This window comes from Coregonus lavaretus, assembly GCF_964263955.1.
Source record: "Coregonus lavaretus genome assembly, chromosome: 32".
Taxonomy (NCBI): domain Eukaryota; kingdom Metazoa; phylum Chordata; class Actinopteri; order Salmoniformes; family Salmonidae; genus Coregonus; species Coregonus lavaretus.
Genome location: NC_140019.1, coordinates 36765912 through 36788295, shown reverse-complemented (window position 1 = coordinate 36788295; position 22384 = coordinate 36765912). Strand labels below are relative to the sequence as shown.

The window sequence follows — 22384 nt, the reverse complement described above, 5'->3', positions numbered from 1 at the left end:
AATTGTGATCAAATCGAAAATTTAATCAAATGAAATTGTATTAAATTATATCATGGATGGTCAGGTCTTGCATCTATAGCTCTGTCTATGAATTTGAGAAGGGTTACATGACTCCAGGTCCATCCCTCGGCTTTTTACCAATCCCTACACTACGAAGGTTTGGCGCAAAACCCCGCACTGTCTCTTTAAAGATTAAACCAGCCTGTGGCAAGCTTCTGCATTGGTCGGCCTGGTTGTCAACCACAGCTGTTTACAACATCAGACTACAGCGCGGTGGAATTTCCCAGGTTACAGCAGAGACCACTTCCGCAATTAGTGTCTGGGCAAATCGAAGGAGTCGCTGAAGCGGAAAGGTAGCTAACACAAGCCAACGATCTCTTTGTTCTTTGGTTACTATGACATTAATTTAAAGCTGGCTAGCTACGTTATCTGGAAACAGACACTGCTTTTGATGCGTAGCAAATGGCTAGTTAGTTAGTTATCTGTAAGATCTATTCTGTCATGTTAGCTAGCATTTGCATGACAATCAGCTAACGGGTTAACCAGGTTGTTATCTTGTATAAATACTTTGACAACTAGCGATAACGTTAATTAGCTATCGTTCAAGTAAGCATAATGTAAGCTTGCTAAACAGTCCGATCTTCTACGTGTTAGCTGACGTTAACTAGCTGATGGTTTTTCGGCATCCTAGCATAGCAACTGATGACTAACGTGCGCTAGCTAGCTAGCTTCATGACTAACATTAGCTAAGCCAGAGTAACTATCGGATGTCGCTGCTAACTAAGTTACTAACTACTGAACCACGAGAGATGTTGTTCTCGCTTGTCATCTAATCAGGGACCTTTATCTTTTCTGGGCTGGATACTTTAGCCGTCTCTTCTTCTAATCAATAATGAACGAAGAAAGAAAGAGAGGCCGAAAAGACGGCAGAGTGAGTTGGGTCATGTTGATGATGTTGGGTTGATGTTATCACATCTCATGACAACATCCACTTTCAATTGGTTTGGATGTTGACCTTTTCTAAAACAATGTCTTGTCTTTCATATCATTATTATATTTTGCGACGGATGTCAACTGCACTAGCTAGGGCATATTAAATAATCTGGTTACTGTACAATGTCTTTGTTTCTCATCTGTCTGTCTGGAAGTTAAGTTTAATATTGCGTCATTTTTCAAAGGGAAACCTTGTTATCACTCAATGACCCTACCACATCAGTGTTTTGTAAGTTACACATTCAAATGATTGTCTCGAAATAGCTTTTGCAGAAGTCCCTTTGATGGTGGCGTTCAAGAAGCTTTGCATTGTAAATGGTTTAGGGTGGGGAATCAAAACAATGCTTGTTATATAACCAAACTTCTCCTCGTATATGAGGTTAGTACTTCTCCTCCTGTATGAGGTTAGTACTCCTCCTATATGAAGTAGTATGAGGTTCATATTTATCATCCTTTATGATGTTAGTACTTCTCCTCCTATATGAGGTTAGTACTTCTCCTATATGAGGTAGTATGAGGTTTGCGCTTTGTATTGGTTCTTTCCTATTGACCTTTCAGTTCTGTTGTTCCTCCAGTTCCCAGCACCATGCCTGGTAAGTGAAGCAGTGGCGATGGAAGGAAAAGGGCCCTATCGTATCTACGACCCAGGCGGGGTTGAGGCTAAGGCCAGAGAGGCCAGGGAGGAGGGCAGCAGCAGTGGAGTGGGAAGCTACAGACAACTACTGGAAGAGAACAGCGTTCTCAGAGAGAGGATGAAGGGACTCAAGAGTTTAGGTCCGTACCTGCTTTTCTGATATAGCCTACCTCTCTGGTCTAGATCACCAGCTCTTTATTATGATCCTAATCTGATATAGCCTACCTCTCTGGTCTAGATCACCAGCTCTTTATTATGATCCTAATCTGATATAGCCTACCTCTCTGGTCTAGATCACCAGCTCTTTATTATGATCCTAATCTGATATAGCCTACCTCTCTGGTCTAGATCACCAGCTCTTTATTATGATCCTAATCTCTCGTGGACAGAAAACATAAAAAGATAATCGGGCATCTGACCAAATTACGCATGATTTTAGTTCTGGGTTTAACTGAAATGATTCTACTCCATGTAAGACCACAGTTCTTTAGTCAACATCCCCCTCATCGACCTGTATTAGTGGAGGGACTTGTGACATTGTACCAATGCCACTGGGTTAGACCGTAGACCTGGGTTAACTACATCTGATCTGACCACTGTACAGAACAGCAGTAGACCTGGGTTAACTACATCTGATCTGACCACTGTACAGAACAGCAGTAGACCTGGGTTAACTACATCTGATCTGACCACTGTACAGAACAGCAGTAGACCTGGGTTAACTACATCTGATCTATCTGACCACAGAACAGCAGTAGACCTGGGTTAACTACATCTGATCTGACAGATCTCAACACCATACCCTACACAACCAGGACCTCAACCCTCGTCACACTCTCATCTGTCTAGATTAGTGTTGTGACCTATAACATTATAGCTACATATTCCGTTCTCATAGCCTTGTAGGAAGAATGTGGTTAGGCCTGATTCCATTCTTTGGTTATGTGCTGTAATGTTTGCAGGGAGTTTCTCTGTAGTGACATTTGACTAGTGAGGTTTGGGTTGGCGTGGTCCATTCTTTGGTAATGTGCTGTTTCTCTTTAATGAGTAATGTTCTCAGGGCCGGCATGATTTAGTTGTTAGTCATCAGAAGCATAAGCTACGGTCTATCCTTGATGTATTATAGGCCATGTAGGCTATGAATAACATATTCAGCTAAATGCCACAACCCCAAAATGAACAAATGACTAGGCCTACTTCAAATCAAGATGTTTTTAGCCGTCTGTCTGTCTGGTGTGTAGGAGACCTGTTGGAGGAGTCTGCTACTACTGTAAATGTGGATGTTGTTCCTAATGTCTGTCTGTCTGTCTGGTGTGTAGGAGACCTGTTGGAGCAGTCTGTTACTACTGTAAATGTGGATGTTGTTACTAATGTCTGTCTGTCTGGTGTGTAGGAGACCTGTTGGAGCAGTCTGTTACTACTGTAAATGTGGATGTTGTTACTAATGTCTGTCTGTCTGGTGTGTAGGAGACCTGTTGGAGGAGTCTGTTACTACTGTAAATGTGGATGTTGTTACTAATGTCTGTCTGTCTGGTGTGTAGGAGACCTGTTGGAGCAGTCTGTTACTACTGTAAATGTGGATGTTGTTACTAATGTCTGTCTGTCCTGGTGTGTAGGAGACCTGTTGGAGCAGTCTGTTACTACTGTAAATGTGGATGTTGTTCCTAATGTCTGTCTGTCTGTCTGGTGTGTAGGAGACCTGTTGGAGCAGTCTGTTACTACTGTAAATGTGGATGTTGTTACTAATGTCTGTCTGTCTGGTGTGTAGGAGACCTGTTGGAGCAGTCTGTTACTACTGTAAATGTGGATGTTGTTACTAATGTCTGTCTGTCTGGTGTGTAGGAGACCTGTTGGAGCAGTCTGTTACTACTGTAAATGTGGATGTTGTTCCTAATGTCTGTCTGTCTGTCTGGTGTGTAGGAGACCTGTTGGAGCAGTCTGTTACTACTGTAAATGTGGATGTTGTTACTAATGTCTGTCTGTCTGGTGTGTAGGAGACCTGTTGGAGCAGTCTGTTACTACTGTAAATGTGGATGTTGTTACTAATGTCTGTCTGTCTGGTGTGTAGGAGACCTGTTGGAGCAGTCTGTTACTACTGTAAATGTGGATGTTGTTCCTAATGTCTGTCTGTCTGTCTGGTGTGTAGGAGACCTGTTGGAGCAGTCTGTTACTACTGTAAATGTGGATGTTGTTACTAATGTCTGTCTGTCTGGTGTGTAGGAGACCTGTTGGAGCAGTCTGTTACTACTGTAAATGTGGATGTTGTTACTAATGTCTGTCTGTCTGGTGTGTAGGAGACCTGTTGGAGCAGTCTGTTACTACTGTAAATGTGGATGTTGTTCCTAATGTCTGTCTGTCTGTCTTGTGTGTAGGAGACCTGTTGGAGCAGTATGTTACTACTGTAAATGTGGATGTTGTTACTAATGTCCGTCTGTCTGTCCTGGTGTGTAGGAGACCTGTTGGAGCAGTCTGTTACTACTGTAAATGTGGATGTTGTTACTAATGTCTGTCTGGTGTGTAGGAGACCTGTTGGAGGAGTCTGTTACTACTGTAAATGTGGATGTTGTTACTAATGTCTGTCTGTCTGTCTGGTGTGTAGGAGACCTGTTGGAGCAGTCTGTTACTACTGTAAATGTGGATGTTGTTACTAATGTCTGTCTGTCTGTCCTGGTGTGTAGGAGACCTGTTGGAGGAGTCTCAGTCGGAGGCGTCTACGTTGCGTCAGCGTGTCGAGGAGCTGGTCAGAGACAACGAGGCCCTGAAGTCTTCTACCTCCAGCTTCAGTATGGGACGACCTGTTCAGACTGAGACGCAGGGTATGGGATCAGAGATGGGGTTTCCTAACGGATTATTCATGATTTACAGCAGTATGTTATCATCAATGGCCCAGTGCAGTCAAAAAACGTGATTGTCCTGTGTTTTTATATGTTTGCACTATGAGTTGGAATAATACTGTGAAATTGTGAAAATGGTAATGCCATTTTAGTCTAAGAGCTGTTTGAAAAGACCACTTGAAATTTCAGCCTGTTTTGGCCTTCCGTAGTGACATCACTATGCGTTAAATTAGTGAATAGACCAATAAGAAAGAGATGGAAAGTCTGGAGGAGATTCTTCCTACAACGCTACAATAACACATTGTTAGTTTTCCCCTCCCCGCTCAGACCACTCCCAGACAGTCCTAGCAAAATTCTTACTTGAGAAATTGCTCTTTGCTAAGAAACTATTTTTGTTTCTTTTTGACCATTTTTAATTGACAAAAAAATCACAGTAAGGTACTTAATTGTTACCCAGAAATTATTTGATATTGAGATGAAAACAGCTGCATTGGACCTGTAACAGCAAGTTTTCCCTGAGATTTCTGTAAGTGGTTGCTAACACTATATAATGACCCTATAACAGTGCTGTGACTATATAATGACCCTATAACAGTGCTGTGACTATATAATGACCCTATAACAGTGCTGTGACTATATAATGACCCTATAACAGTGCTGTGACTATATAATGACCATATGACAGTGCTGTGACTATATAATGACCCTATAACAGTGCTGTGACTATATAATGACCCTATAACAGTATCATGACTATATAATGACCCTATAATAGTGCTGTGACTATATAATGACCCTTTAACAGTGCTGTGACTATATAATGACCCTATAACAGTATAATGGCTATATAATGACCCTTTAACAGTGCTGTGACTATATAATGACCCTATAACAGTATAATGGCTATATAATGACCCTATAACAGTGCTGTGGCTATATAATGACCATATAACAGTGCTGTGGCTATATAATGACCCTATAACAGTATCATGACTATATAATGACCCTATAGCCGTGCTGTGACTATATAATGACCCTATAACAGTATCGTGACTATATAATGACCCTATAACAGTGCTGTGACTATATAATGACCCTATAACAGTGCTGTGACTATATAATGACCCTATAACAGTGCTGTGACTATATAATGACCATATAACAGTGCTGTGACTATATAATGACCCTATAGCAGTGCTGTGACTATATAATGACCCTATAACCGTGCTGTGACTATATAATAATAATAATAATAATAATATGCCATTTAGCAGACGCTTTTATCCAAAGCGACTTACAGTCATGCGTGCATACATTTTATATTTTTTTGTGTATGGGTGGTCCCGGGGATCGAACCCACTACCTTGGCGTTACAAGCGCCGTGCTCTACCAGCTGAGCTACAGAGGACCACACTCATATATAATGACCCTATAGCAGTGCTGTGACTATATAATGACCCTATAATAGTGCTGTGACTATATAATGACCCTATAACAGTATCACGACTATATAATGACCCTATAACAGTATCATGACTATATAATGACCCTATAATAGTGCTGTGACTATATAATGACCCTTTAACAGTATAATGGCTATATAATGACCCTATAGCAGTGCTGTGACTATATAATGACCCTATAACAGTATAATGGCTATATAATGACCCTATAACAGTATCATGACTATATAATGACCCTATAATAGTGCTGTGACTATATAATGACCCTATAGCAGTGCTGTGACTATATAATTACCCTATAATAGTGCTGTGACTATATAATGACCCTATAACAGTGCTGTGACTATATAATGACCCTATAACAGTGCTGTGACTATATAATGACCCTATAGCAGTGCTGTGACTATATAATGACCCTATGACAGTGCTGTGACTATATAATGACCCTATAGCAGTGCTGTGACTATATAATGACCCTATAACAGTGCTGTGACTATATAATGACCCTATAACAGTGCTGTGACTATATAATGACCCTATAACAGTGCTGTGACTATATAATGACCCTATAACAGTGCTGTGACTATATAATGACCCTATAACAGTGCTGTGACTATATAATGACCCTATAACAGTATCAAGACTATATAATGACCCTATAACAGTGCTGTGACTATATAATGACCCTATAACAGTGCTGTGACTATATAATGACCATATAGCAGTTCTGTGACTATATAATGACCCTATAACAGTGCTGTGACTATATAATGACCCTATAACAGTGCTGTGACTATATAATGACCCTAAAGCAGTTCTGTGACTATATAATGACCCTATAACAGTGCTGTGACTATATAATGACCCTATAACAGTGCTGTGACTATATAATGACCCTATAACAGTGCTGTGACTATATAATGACCCTATAACAGTGCTGTGACTATATAATGACCCTATAACAGTGCTGTGACTATATAATGACCCTATAACCGTGCTGTGACTATATAATAATAATAATAATAATAATATGCCATTTAGCAGACGCTTTTATCCAAAGCGACTTACAGTCATGCGTGCATACATTATATATTTTTTTGTGTATGGGTGGTCCCGGGGATCGAACCCACTACCTTGGCGTTACAAGCGCCGTGCTCTACCAGCTGAGCTACAGAGGACCACACTCATATATAATGACCCTATAGCAGTGCTGTGACTATATAATGACCCTATAATAGTGCTGTGACTATATAATGACCCTATAACAGTATCACGACTATATAATGACCCTATAACAGTATCATGACTATATAATGACCCTATAATAGTGCTGTGACTATATAATGACCCTTTAACAGTATAATGGCTATATAATGACCCTATAGCAGTGCTGTGACTATATAATGACCCTATAACAGTGCTGTGACTATATAATGACCCTATAACAGTATAATGGCTATATAATGACCCTATAACAGTATCATGACTATATAATGACCCTATAATAGTGCTGTGACTATATAATGACCCTATAGCAGTGCTGTGACTATATAATGACCCTATAACAGTGCTGTGACTATATAATGACCCTATAACAGTATCAAGACTATATAATGACCCTATAACAGTGCTGTGACTATATAATGACCCTATAACAGTGCTGTGACTATATAATGACCCTATAGCAGTGCTGTGACTATATAATGACCCTATAGCAGTGCTGTGACTATATAATGACCCTATAACAGTGCTGTGACTATATAATGACCCTATAGCAGTTCTGTGACTATATAATGACCCTATAACAGTGCTGTGACTATATAATGACCCTATAACAGTGCTGTGACTATATAATGACCCTATAACCGTGCTGTGACTATATAATAATAATAATATGCCATTTAGAAGACGCTTTTATCCAAAGCAATTTACAGTCATGCGTGCATTTTTTTTTTTTTTTTTTTGTGTATGGGTGGTCCCGGGGATCGAACCCACTACCTTGGCGTTACAAGCGCCGTGCTCTACCAGCTGAGCTACAGAGGACCACACTCATATATAATGACCCTATAGCAGTGCTGTGACTATATAATGACCCTATAACAGTGCTGTGACTATATAATGACCCTATAACAGTGCTGTGACTATATAATGACCCTATAACAGTATAATGGCTATATAATGACCCTATAACAGTATCATGACTATATAATGACCCTATAACAGTGCTGTGACTATATAATGACCCTATAACAGTGCTGTGACTATATAATGACCCTATAACAGTGCTGTGACACTATAATGACCCTATAACAGTGCTGTGACTATATAATGACCCTTTAACAGTGCTGTGACTATATAATGACCCTATAACAGTATCGTGACTATATAATGACCCTATAATAGTGCTGTGACTATATAATGACCCTATAACAGTGCTGTGACTATATAATGACCCTATAACAGTATAATGGCTATATAATGACCATATAGCAGTGCTGTGACTATATAATGACCCTATAACAGTATCATGACTATATAATGACCCTATAATAGTGCTGTGACTATATAATGACCCTATAGCAGTGCTGTGACTATATAATGACCCTATAGCAGTGCTGTAACTATATAATGACCCTATAATAGTGCTGTGACTATATAATGACCCTATAACAGTGCTGTGACTATATAATGACCCTATAACAGTGCTGTGACTATATAATGACCCTATAGCAGTGCTGTAACTATATAATGACCCTATAATAGTGCTGTGACTATATAATGACCCTATAACAGTGCTGTGACTATATAATGACCCTATAACAGTGCTGTGACTATATAATGACCCTATAGCAGTGCTGTGACTATATAATGACCATATAGCCGTGCGGTGACTATATAATGACCCTATAACAGTGCTGTGACTATATAATGACCCTATAACAGTGCTGTGGCTATATAATGACCCTATAACAGTGCTGTGGCTATATTTACATTTTTATATTTTAGTCATTTAGCAGACGCTCTTATCCAGAGCGACTTACAGTTAGTGAATACATATTTTTTTTATACTGGCCCCCCGTGGGAATCGAACCCACAACCCTGGCGTTGCAAACGCCATGCTCTATCAACTGAGCTACATCCCTGCCGGCCATTCCCTCCCCTACCCTGGACGACGCTGGGCCAATTGTGCGCCGCCCATGAGTCTCCCGGTCGCGGCCGGCGGCGACAGAGCCTGGATTCGAACCAGGATCTCTAGTGGCACAGTTAGCACTGCGATGCAGTGCCTTAGACCACTGCGCCACTCAGGAGGCTATATGTTATAGGGTCATTATATAGCTATATAATGACCCTATAACAGTGCTGTGACCTATATAATGACCCTATAACAGTGCTGTGACTATTTAATGACCCTATAACAGTGCTGTGACTATATAATGACCTTATAACAGTGCTGTGACTATATAATGACCCTATAACCGTGCTGTGACTATATAATGACCCTATAACAGTATCGTGACTATATAATGACCCTATAACAGTATCATGACTATATAATGACCCTATAACAGTATCATGATTATATAATGACCCTATAACAGTGCTGTGACTATATAATGACCCTATAGCAGTGCTGTGACTATATAATGACCCTATAACAGTATCATGATTATATAATGACCCTATAACAGTGCTGTGACTATATAATGACCCTATAACAGTGCTGTGACTATATAATGACCCTATAGCAGTGCTGTGACTATATAATGACCCTATAACAGTGCTGTGACTATATAATGACCCTATAACAGTATCGTGACTATATAATGACCCTATAACAGTATCGTGACTATATAATGACCCTATAACAGTATCGTGACTATATAATGACCCTATAACAGTATCGTGACTATATAATGACCCTATAACAGTGCTGTGACTATATAATGACCCTATAGCAGTGCTGTGACTATATAATGACCCTATAATAGTGCTGTGACTATATAATGACCCTATAACAGTGCTGTGACTATATAATGACCCTATAACAGTGCTGTGACTATATAATGACCCTATAGCAGTGCTGTGACTATATAATGACCCTATAACAGTATCGTGACTATATAATGACCCTATAACAGTATCGTGACTATATAATGACCCTATAACAGTGCTGTGACTATATAATGACCCTATAACAGTGCTGTGACTATATAATGACCCTATAACAGTGCTGTGACTATATAATGACCCTATAACAGTGCTGTGACTATATAATGACCCTATAACAGTGCTGTGACTATATAATGACCCTATAACAGTGCTGTGACTATATAATGACCCTATAACAGTGCGGTGACTATATAATGACCCTATAACAGTGCTGTGACTATTTAATGACCCTATAACAGTATCATGACTATATAATGACCCTATAACAGTGCTGTGACTATATAATGACCCTATAACAGTGCTGTGACTATATAATGACCCTATAACAGTGCTGTGACTATATAATGACCCTATAGCAGTATCTTGACTATATAATGACCCTATAGCAGTGCTGTGACTATATAATGACCCTATAACCGTTCTGTGACTATATAATGACCCTATAACAGTGCTGTGACTATATAATGACCCTATAACAGTGCTGTGACTATATAATGACCCTATAACAGTACCATGACTATATATTGACCCTATAGCAGTGCTGTGACTATATAATGACCCTATAACCGTTCTGTGACTATATAATGACCCTATAACAGTGCTGTGACTATATAATGACCCTATAACAGTGCTGTGACTATATAATGACCCTATAACAGTGCTGTGACTATATAATGACCCTATAACAGTGCTGTGACTATATAATGACCCTATAGCCGTGCTGTGACTATATAATGACCCTATAACAGTGCTGTGACTATATAATGACCCTATAGCAGTGCTGTGACTATGTAATGACCCAATAACAGTGCGGTGACTATATAATGACCCTATAATAGTGCTGTGACTATATAATGACCCTATAACAGTAATGTGACTATATAATGACCCTATAGCAGTGCTGTGACTATATAATGACCCAATAACAGTGCGGTGACTATATAATGACCCTATAGCCGTTCTGTGACTATATAATGAACCTATAACAGTATAATGGCTATATAATGACCCTATAACAGTATCATGACTATATAATGACCCTATAACAGTGATGTGACTATATAATGACCCTATAACAGTGCTGTGACTATATAATGACCCTATAGCAGTGCTGTGACTATATAATGACCCTATAGCAGTGCTGTGGCTATATAATGACCCTATGACAGTGCTGTGACTATATAATGACCCTATAGCCGTGCTGTGACTATATAATGACCCTATAACAGTGCTGTGACTATATAATGACCCTATAGCCGTGCTGTGACTATATAATGACCCTATAACAGTGTTGTGACTATATAATGACCCTATAATAGTGCTGTGACTATATAATGACCCTATAACAGTGATGTGACTATATAATGACCCTATAACAGTGCTGTGACTATATAATGACCCTATAACAGTGCTGTGACTATATAATGACCCTATAACAGTGCTGTGACTATATAATGACCCTATAATAGTGCTGTGACTATATAATGACCCTATAATAGTGCTGTGACTATATAATGACCCTATAGCAGTGCTGTGACTATATAATGACCCAATAACAGTGCGGTGACTATATAATGACCCTATAATAGTGCTGTGACTATATAATGACCCTATAACAGTGATGTGACTATATAATGACCCTATAGCAGTGCTGTGACTATATAATGACCCAATAACAGTGCGGTGACTATATAATGACCCTATAACAGTATCATGACTATATAATGACCCTATAGCCGTGCTGTGACTATATAATGACCCTATAACTGTGCTGTGACTATATAATGACCCTATAACTGTGCTGTGACTATATAATGACCCTATAACAGTATCACGACTATATAATGACCCTATAGCCGTGCTGTGACTATATAATGACCCTATAACTGTGCTGTGACTATATAATGACCCTATAACTGTGCTGTGACTATATAATGACCCTATAGCAGTATCATGACTATATAATGACCCTATAACTGTGCTGTGACTATATAATGACCCTATAGCAGTGCTGTGACTATATAATGACCCTATAACTGTGCTGTGACTATATAATGACCATATAACTGTATGATGACTCCTGACTGTTTCAGGTCAGGGGAAGCTTCACCGCCAGCCCAGTATGGACCAGAGAGAGAGTCGGCCGTGTTTCTCAACGGGGAAGGCCCTACATCATGAGCAGCCCAGCGTAAGTAAACAGATATAACTTTATAGCTACAGAGTACTTTATATTTGATAGATAACAGGCTGAGCAGTCCAGCGTAGGTAAACAGAAATTACTGATCAGGCTGAGCAGCCCAGAACTTTAAGTACAACCTCATCAGCCTACAACCTCATCAGCCTACAACCTCATCAGCCTACAACCTCATCAGCCTACATCCTCATCAGCCTACAACCTCATCAGCCTACATCTGAAACACAACATTTACATGTCAGGTGGTATTGTGCTTTTATGTCTTTCTCAACTGGTTTATGGCTTCCAGCAAAGGCTAACTGAAAGTAGTTTCATTTAACGGTTCACTTACGTTCAGTACCTTGTAGCCACAAGTGTCAAACCCCGGTGCCGTATTGGTTGACTAAATAGTCCTATTATTTTACTTAACGCTAGAACGGCTGGGCCTTGAGGGACTCCTCCTTCATTCTGACTGCAACATTCAAACAGTGTAATTTAATACATTTCATATATGCTATCCCTAAAATAATAATTTAGTTGTCTTCATGAAGGTGATAGGTAACATTTAGAATACGATTTTCTTTTTTAATAACACAAATGCATTTTCATTAGTTTGTTACTGTAGGCTATATGGGGAAAAACACAAATTCAAGTGTTGAATATATTTTATTAGTGGAGTGCCTTTTTTGTTACAACTATGAAACAGAAAGCATATGTGTTGGAACACGGTAACAGCTTCTTTTTTTATAATGATAAAATAAATACCCCAACCACCAAGGTGCACGGTCAAAACGCACGTTCAGATGATTTACATTTCCACGTTAGTCATTTAGCAGACGCTCTTATCCAGAGCCACTTACAGTAGTGAGATCATATACTGGTCCCCCGTGGGAATCGAACCCGCAACCCTGGCGTTCCAAACGCCATGCTCTACCGACTGAGCTACACGGGACCAGCTGGGCACTGCACTTTCAACTGTCGGAAGAAGGAGGGGAGTTGGCCCTACTGTTGGGAGAAGGAGGGGAGTTGGCCCTACTGTTGGGAGAAGGAGGGGAGTTGGCCCTTCTGTTGGGAGAAGGGGGGGAGCAGGCCCTACTGTTGGGAGAAGGGGGGGAGTTGGCCCTTCTGTTGGGAGAAGGAGGGGAGTTGGCCCTAATGTTGGGCGAAGGAGGGGAGTTGGCCCTTCTGTTGGGAGAAGTAGTGGCAACGGGGAAAACCATTCATAAAATGACATGCCCTCCTAAAACGGCTTATAACTCTAGTTCTGTTTGTGATATTAAGATTCTAACACCGACAGTGTGTTGTAGACTTATTTAGGAAAAGTCAAGGACAGAGGAGGGCATGACTTACAAAATGGCAGAGAAATAAATAAAATTAATGAGCAGTCTAAATTACTGCTTTATCTGTTCTAGTGTTAAAGGGTTAGTTGGGGGTTTGGCCATGAAGACCTTTTTCTACTTCCCCAGAGTCCGGTGAAATCGTGGATACCGTTTTTATCTCTCTGCGTGTAGTTTGAAGGAAATTGCTAACTAGTGTTAGTGTAGCATGCTAGCTGTTCTCATAGACTTCCAGTCATTGCGCTAACGCTAGTTAGCATTGGCTCTGGAAACTACCTTTAACTTCCTTCTTACTGGACGCAGAGACATAAAAATGACATCCACAAGTTCATCGGACTCTCATAACCAGAACTATCCCTTTAACACCGTTCAGTCTGGATCTATTACAGTTTGTCATTGTCCTGTTTGGTGCTTGTAGGAAGGTCTGTCAGAGTTTGAGGTGGTGAACATGGAGGAGAGGACCTCCGATACCCAGACGGTAAGTACCAATTTTCACACGGGGGCTAGTTAACAATAACGCGACTCAAATGAGATGTTTGGAAACAATCCAGGTTCTTTATGTAATTTGGTTCAGGTTAGTCGACCTACATTCAGGACCACTCGGTGCATCTGTTTGTGTCTAGATAGATCAACTTCAGCAAGATTGTACAGTGTGTGTGTGTGTGTGTGTGTCATAACTTCTGGTCAACACAGTTAAAACACTGAACATTGAACATGTCATACCTGGTGATGAATCTAAGAGCTTGAAAGCAGCTCCTCAAGTTTCATTTCCTTAGCTCTCTGGTCTCTCTGGTCATTTCTCCCATATCAGGAACTTCTGTCTCTCTTCTCTAGTGAGTCAACCTCTAACTCAATACTGGTAGTTCAACATGAGTCAGCACAGGGAATGGCCACGATTTATTACTGACCACACACACACACACACACACACACACACACTCTCACACTCACACACACCTGCTGTTAGGGAATGCCTGACGGGGAAGAATATCACAGTCACAGAATATTCCAGCCAGATATGGTATTGAGTCACATGGCATAATGACCGTCACTGATATACACGTCATCACCCAAAGTATAGGAAAACTGACACATTTCCTCAAGTCTATAAACGGAGCTTCTTTATGAACGCTTCAGCATCTCTGACTCCAATCTTAATGGAGTTTTGCTTTGTTGTACAGTATTGCAGGAAATGTATAGGACTGCATTGCATATAGGATATGGAGCATTACTTACATGACCAGTCAATACGACACAGAGGGACTGTCTCTCTTGTGTGTCAGTATATCTATCTACAGGCTGTATGATTCAGATAGGACTTTTCCTTATTTTTATACATCCAGTATCCACGAGACTGGAGAGAGAGAGAGAGAGAAATCTATGTGGTGTTTTGACATTCCTTGATTAGTGTCCTGTCCAGTCAGTATGGTGGTACAGAGGGTCTGACTGAGTCTCCCTGGTGTCCATCTCAGGTCCTCTGTTTTACTATTGTTTAACTCTCTTCCTTGAGCTATCTTAGTTTCATATTTGTCTAGAAATGTATTGTTTTAAAGTGCTATATAGATATGTGCTATATAGATATGTGCTATATAGATATGTGCTATATAGATATGTGCTATATAAAAAGTTTGATTTGATCTCCAGACTGGTACGGGAGCAGGGCAGCTGCCTCCGGAGAACCAGGAGTTAGCCAGCCAGCTGCAGCGTCTAGAAGGCTCCTTCAGTATCTTTGCTGAGGAGTCCAACCCCAACCAACTCCTAGCCCACCTGGGACGCATGGCCGTCGAGTTCCACCACCTCTCCTCCAAGGTCCAGAAGAACGAGCAGAGGACGTCCCTCCTACAGGTAACTGACAGGGAGAGGGGCAGGTTGGGAGACAGACGGGTAGACAAATGGATAGGCAGGCAGAGAAGTAGAGAAATAAATATAGTAGGCCTAGCCTATAGAAAGCTGATGGGATCCTCCTCTTTTTAAGAGGCCATCAACTCTGTTTTGTCACGCAATTGCACAGCCTATAGAAATGTTGCGCAACGTGCTCATGGGCTCTCATGAAGTGTTTGATTTGTTTTTCGATAACATTTGCATTGATGTCAGAGTGATTAGAGGGACAATAGAGTGCTGAGTACCAGGCAGTTAGCGAGTTTGGTAGGCTGCTAATGACCATCAGCGGCATCAGAACTTGGAGAAGCCTAATTACCGTGACTAAACGGTCACGTGGAATTTGACTGCCTTCATGACTCGGGACCGCCGGTGTGTCGGTAATACGGTCACCGCAACAGCCCTAGTCCAGGTGCGACAAAACTAGGGCCTGTAGGACCTGCTTGGTTGATTTTTAGATGTCAGGAAAGCAGAGCAATGCCTTATCATGGACAGACCTCTTCCCATTTTAGCAACCATTGAGTCTGTTTTGACCAGGACAGCTTGCTATCTAGGGTTACACCCAGCAGTTTAGTCTCCTCAACTTGCTCAAAAGCCACATTATTCAGTAATAGATCTAGATGAGGTTTTAAGGTTGAGCGAGTGATTTGTCCCCAAAAATGATACTTTTAGTTTTTGAGAGATTTAGCACCAGCCTATTGCTAGTTACCCATTCTAAAACCTGACTGGAGCTCTATGTTAAGGGTGTTATTTATTTATTTTACTGTTGTAGCTGACGTGTATACGGTTGAGTCGTCAGCGTACATAGACACACAGGCTTTATTCAAGGTCAGTGGAAGGTCATTAATAAAAACAGAAATCTGTGTTCCATTAGATGGGTAATCCATAATAAGGCAGAGGATGTAAATCTTCTTTATCAATTTCTTTCAGCCAATCATCAGTAATTTGTGTCGGTGCTGAGCATGTTGAGTGCCGTTCCCTATAAGCATGCTGAAAGTAGGTTAATTTGTTTTCTGTAAAATAAAATGTGTATTTGGTCAATGTTGGCGTCTGCTAAATGACTAAAATGTAAATGTATATGTCAAACACTATTTTTTTCCCACAGGTTTGCTAAGCACTTGTTAACAGGTTGATTTGGTCGGCTGTTTGAACCATTTAAAGGGAGCTTTGTTATTCTTGTGCAGTGGAATGACCTTCGCCTCCCTCCAGGCCTGAGGGGGCACTCTGTCTTCTAGGCTTACATTGAAGATGTGGCAAACAGGAGAAACGTGTTCCGCCACCAACTTCAGCAATTTACATTTATTTAAATGTATTTAAATTATTATTTAAAGGTTGTCGGGTACCAGGTGGCTTGTTCTGATTTTATAGATGGCAACAGTTTTTTCCGCCCTTCCACACCAACTTTGTGGAACTCAAAATGACAGTGCTTGTCTTTTCATTATTTGGTACATTTATGCATTAATATGAAGGCTCAGCATTTTGTTGTCTGCATGTCATGCCTAAGTTTTCTAATGTTGTCAACAAAAAATGTATTCAAGGGGTTGGCAATATCAAAGGGTTTTGTTACGAACAGGCCATCTGCCTCAATGAAGGATGGAGCTGAGTTCGCTTTTTTGCCTAAAATTGTATTTAAGGTACTCCAGATCTTTTCCCATCCTTTATAATGTATCTTTGTTCTACAGCAGGGGTGTCAAACTCATTTTAGCTCAGGGGCCACATGGAGGAAAATCTATTCCCAAGTGGGCCGGACCGGAAAAATCATGGTGTATATATAACTTAAAAACAACAACTTCAGATTGTTTTCTTTGTTTTAATACGATCAACATACAACATAAAGCTGGAGCCTGAGGACAGTGTGTCCAAAATAGTACAAGCACAACATCACTATTAATCATAAAACACGTCAAGTTTATTTGAAAATTCTAAAGAAAAAGAACACACAAACACACAATGCCTCAGTGATTAACAGAACTGTTTCACAGATCACAGAACTATATCCGGGTTTCATTTCTCAGGCAGAAATGTAGATAAAAATAATGAAATCCTGTTCCCCAAACAAGTGCAAGAACCACAGAGTCAAGAATAGGTTAAATATACAAATAAAATAAAAACAATTAAAAACAATAGCACATCAACATAAAAACATATAAACATAAAGCTGGAGCCTGAGGACAGTGTCCAAAAGCACAACATCACTATTAATCATAAAACACCTCAAGTTATTTGAATGTTCTGAGGACAAAAAACACACAATGCCTCAGTGATTCACAGAAGTATATCACAGATCACAGAACTATATCAGGGTGTCATTTCTCAGGCAGAAATGTAGATAAAAATAATGAAATCCTGTTCCCCAAACAAGTGCAAGAACCACAGAGTCAAGAATAGGTTAAATATACAAATAAAATCAATTAAAAACAATAGCACATCAACATAAAAACATATAAACATAAATCTGAAAGCTTGCTCAAACTCCCGTAACAGTCCCGTTATTTTATCTTTGAACCGCTTCATGTCTGCCACATGTTGGGTCGCGCACACATTTTTCAGACAGGGGAAGTGAGCTGCATCACCACCGGCAAGTTGCGTCTCCCACAATGACAGCTTCAACTTGAAAGAACGTATGCTGTCATAATACTGCGTGACAACTTTGTTGCGCCCTTGCAGCTGTTTGTTCAAGTTATTCAGGTGCTCTGTAACATCCACCATAAATGCAAGGTCCTGCATCCATTCTGCGGAATGAAATTCTAACACTGGTTTGCCCTTTTCTTCCATGAACTGTTCAATTTCTTCTCGTAAATCAAAGAAACGCCTCAGCACAGCACCTCGGCTTAACCATCTTACCTCAGTGTGGTATGGCAGGCCATAGATGTGGTCTTTCTCTCTGAGAAGGCTGTCAAACTGACGGTGATTCAGGCTTCTGGATCGGATGAAATTAACAGTTTGGATGACCACCTTCATGACGTTATCCATCTTTAATGACTTGCAACACAAAGCCTCCTGGTGCAAAATACAGTGAAAAGTCAAAAAATCACGTCCTCCATTTGCAGATTGCACTTTCTCTCTGAACTTTGTCACAACGCCTGCTTTTTTTCCCGATCATTGAGGGCGCACCATCTGTAGCCAGGCTGACAGCGCGGGACCAGTCCACTCAGACCCTGTCCAGCGCGCCGACAAGTGCGGTAAAAATATCAGCTGCTGTCGTTGTATCTGTCATCGGCACCAACTCCACGAACTCCTCGGTGACGGTCAATGTGTCATCAACTCCGCGGATGAAAATGGCCAGTTGTGCAACATCTGTAATGTCCGTGCTTTCATCAATTGCAACCGAAAACGCAATAAATGACTTTACTTTTTGCTTCAACTGGCTGTCCAAATCCACTGAAAGATCAGAAATCCTGTCTGCAACTGTGTTTCTTGTCAGGCTGATATTTGCAAAAGCCTGCCGCTTTTCAGGGCACACAATCTCCGCTGCCTTCATCATGCATGTTTTTACAAATTCACCCTCACTAAATGGTTTTGAAGCCACTGCGATTTCATTAGCAATGAGGTAGCTAGCTTTCACTGCAGCGTAACTGATGTCTCGGCTGTGAGTAAACACATGCTGCTGTTTCTTCAGACCCGCCAACAGTTCATTCACCTTCTCTCATCTCCGCTGTCCTTGAAAGTTGTCATATTTGTCGGCATGAAGACTCACATAGTGGCGACGAAGGTTATATTCTTTCAGCACTGCAACATGCTCTGAACACACCAAACATACAGCTTTCCCATTCAATTCAGGGAATAAATAGGATGACCATTTTTCTTGGAACACTCTGCACTCTGCGTCCACTTTTCTCTTTTTTGACAGAGACATATTGGGGCAATGAGGGTGCCAAAGCACATAATGTTAAAAGTAGAAGCCGTAATAAATATTGCGGGCAAAACAAAGTAGCTCATTGGCTGCACGTGCTTGACCTACTTGCTCTGCCCCGGTATAAACAGTTTGCTTGCTTAACACAATTGCTATTGCGCCATCCAGTGGACGCAATTGGAACAGCAGCTTATTATATAGAAAAATTGCAGCGCATTTTTATACTTTACCAAATTTTTTTTTTTTTTTATTATCTCGCGGGCCGGATTAAACCCGTTTGCGGGCCTGATCCGGCCCGCAGGCTGGACGTTTGACACCCCTGTTCTACAGTATAGTTTCTTATTTTTGTTTAGTTACGTGATTTCTAAATTGACTGTATGTTTGCCAGTCTGCTGTGTTGTCAGACTTATTTGCTAGTCCCTTTGCCGCATCTCTCTCAGCCATACAGTTTTTCAATTCATCTATCCATGGGGATTTGGCAGCTCTAACAGTCAGTTTCTTGATGAGTGCATGCCTATCAGTAACTGGATAAAGCAATTTCATACACTTCCAGTTAAACGTTTGGACACACCTTTTTAGAACACCTACTCATTCAAGGGTTTTTCTTTTCTTTTTACTATTTTTTTTACATTGTAGAATAATAGTGAAGACATCAAAACTATGAAATAACACATATGGAATCATGTAGTAACCAAAAAAGTGTTAAACAAATCAAAATATGTTATTTGAGATTCTTCAAATAGCCACCCTTTGCCTTGATGACAGCTTTGCACACTCTTGGCATTCTCTCAACCAGCTTCACCTGGAATGCTTTTCCAATAGTCTTGAAGGAGTTCCCACATATGCTGAGCACTTGTTGGCTGCTTTTCCTTCACTCTGCGGTCCAACTCATCCCAAACCATCTCAATTGAGTTGAGGTCGGGGAATTGTGGAGCCCAGGTCATCTGATGCAGCACTCCATCACTCTCCTTCTTGGTAAAATAGCCCTTACACAGCCTGGAGGTGTGTTGGGTCATTGTCCTGTTGAAAAACAAATGATAGTCCCACTAAGCCCAAACCAAATGGGATGGCGTATCGCTGCAGAATGCTGTGGTAGCCATGCTGGTAAAGTGTGCCTTTTGAATTTTAAATAAATCACAGACCGTATCACCAGCAAAGCACCCCCACACCATAATACCACCTCCTCCATGCTTTACGGTGTGAAATACACATGCAGAGATGATCCGTTCACCCACACCGCGTCTCACAAAGACACAGCGGTTGGAACCAAAGATCTCCAATTTGGACTCCAGACCAAAGGACAGATTTCCACCGGTCTAATGTCCCATTGCTCGTGTTTCTTGGCCCAAGCAGGTCTCTTCTGATGATTATTCTCTTCCCTGTGTTCAAGAGAGTGTTGTAGTCCTTCTTAAGTTCCTCAGATTGCCGAAAGCGAATGTCATTAAAGCCAACGTGAGTGACTATGGTGCCAATGTTAGAGTAGTTGGCTAGGGCTGTGGGCAGGAGGGAATTGATGTCTCCGACACAGGCGCCTGGGCGACAGTGGATCTTGGTCGGCCCACAGGCCGTAGGCAGGCCAAAATCTCACACCATCGAGCTCCCCACGATAACGGTGGTTGTGATGGAATCTGATGGGGAAGGAAGAGGGGGAACCAAACGGGTCTGCCTCGGCCAGGGTGGAGGTGTGTGTCTTGGTACAGGAGGAGAGTGCTGTCTTACTAATGCTTGTCCCTCTGTTTGTCTAGACTCTGTGTGAACAGCTCAGACAGGAGAACAATGAGCTGAGAGAGAAGATGGAGGAGGACCTTCAGTACAGAAACAGAGAACTGCTGCGGTGAGTTTTTTTTCAATTAGACTTTCAGCTCCCCAGGGGAGAGGGGGAGTGTGAGTTTATTATTGTGAATTTAAACTGAATGTTGACTTTATACTGTTTTCTGCTCCCAAGTCAAGTTTAGGACTTTGTTCGAGTTTATTGAGCTTAAATAAAGGCGATGAGTAGACTTTCACTTTTCTTTTTCAAGATGATTCTCTGTCCAGCAACTACAGAGCTTCAAGTGAAGTGACAGTTGGCCAAAGTTTTTTGATGATTCTGGAATTGCCCTAATATTCTCCCTACCTCAGTAGGGTGTTCCCAGCGGATATCTATGGCTCTGACAAGCTACACATTACTCTACTAAACACTGGGATAAAGTCCCTGTAACTGCATAGTAACACTAACCCTGCTTTCACTCTCTAGTCACTGCAGACAGGAGAACCTGAAGCTGAAAGAGCTGGTAACGGGAGGAGGAGATACTGCAACGGAGAGCGAGGGTCAGCCAGAAGCCAAAGAAGATGTGGTGAAAGAGGAAACTGCCAGCGTTAGATCCAAGATGGAGGTCAGCACACCACAGAAGGTATGCAAATCCTGCTCCAGAATGGATGGGATGGCACCTGTCTGGTTCAGAGGATTTAAAAGCTGGGAGAGAGAGAAAGGGGGAAATGATCAGCATTGATGTCTAGGAAGCCACAGCATCATTTAGGGACGTGTGTGTGTGTGCGCTGTTACAGTAAATACCCTTGTTTCCGTATTGTGTATTGTCAGGATGAGCCAGATCATTGCCAGGCATCACAGTAGTGGTATAGTTAGCGTGTCTGATGTCACATCCTAATGTACAGTTTGAGGATGTGACTGACTTCCTCATTTCATAACACGCTGCAGTACTTCCAAGTATTACTGTAATGTTGGTGTGTGATTTTCGGTCAGTGTAGAATGTCTGTGAGAGACTTCCCAGGTCTGTCGTGCAAATGCTTAAAAAAAATTGTTTTTGTTTTATACACTATTTGTATAAATGGTGATCTGTACCAGTGCGGGGAATTTAAGAGCAATGTTTCATATCCCTGTCCTGTTGCAGAGTGGGCTCAGAATCATCATGTTTCATATCCCTGTCCTGTTGCAGAGTGGGCTCAGAATCATCATGTTTCATATCCCTGTCCTGTTGCAGAGTGGGCTCAGAATCATCATGTTTCATATCCCTGTCCTGTTGCAGAGTGGGCTCAGAATCATCATGTT

The 22384-nt window shown here is 41.1% G+C and overlaps 1 protein-coding gene across 3 annotated transcripts in view; it reads left to right on the top strand.

Moving 5' to 3' along the window:
• Window positions 1–22384, top strand: part of LOC311107940 (TNFAIP3-interacting protein 1-like) — a 49580-nt gene that overhangs the window by 6000 nt on the left and 21196 nt on the right. Inside the window, exons 1-8 of one of the 3 annotated variants that reach the window (XM_084150564.1) lie at window positions 286–353; window positions 1569–1767; window positions 4306–4443; window positions 12188–12282; window positions 14023–14082; window positions 15249–15449; window positions 21081–21169; window positions 21572–21728. In XM_084150564.1, coding sequence (XP_084006690.1) covers window positions 1605–1767; window positions 4306–4443; window positions 12188–12282; window positions 14023–14082; window positions 15249–15449; window positions 21081–21169; window positions 21572–21728 — 903 coding nt within the window. In that variant the 5' untranslated portion in view covers window positions 286–353; window positions 1569–1604. Of the gene's footprint in view, window positions 1–285; window positions 354–815; window positions 932–1568; window positions 1768–4305; window positions 4444–12187; window positions 12283–14022; window positions 14083–15248; window positions 15450–21080; window positions 21170–21571; window positions 21729–22384 lie in introns of those variants that run through there. The other 2 variants (XM_084150563.1, XM_084150565.1) reach the window with 2 other exon arrangements.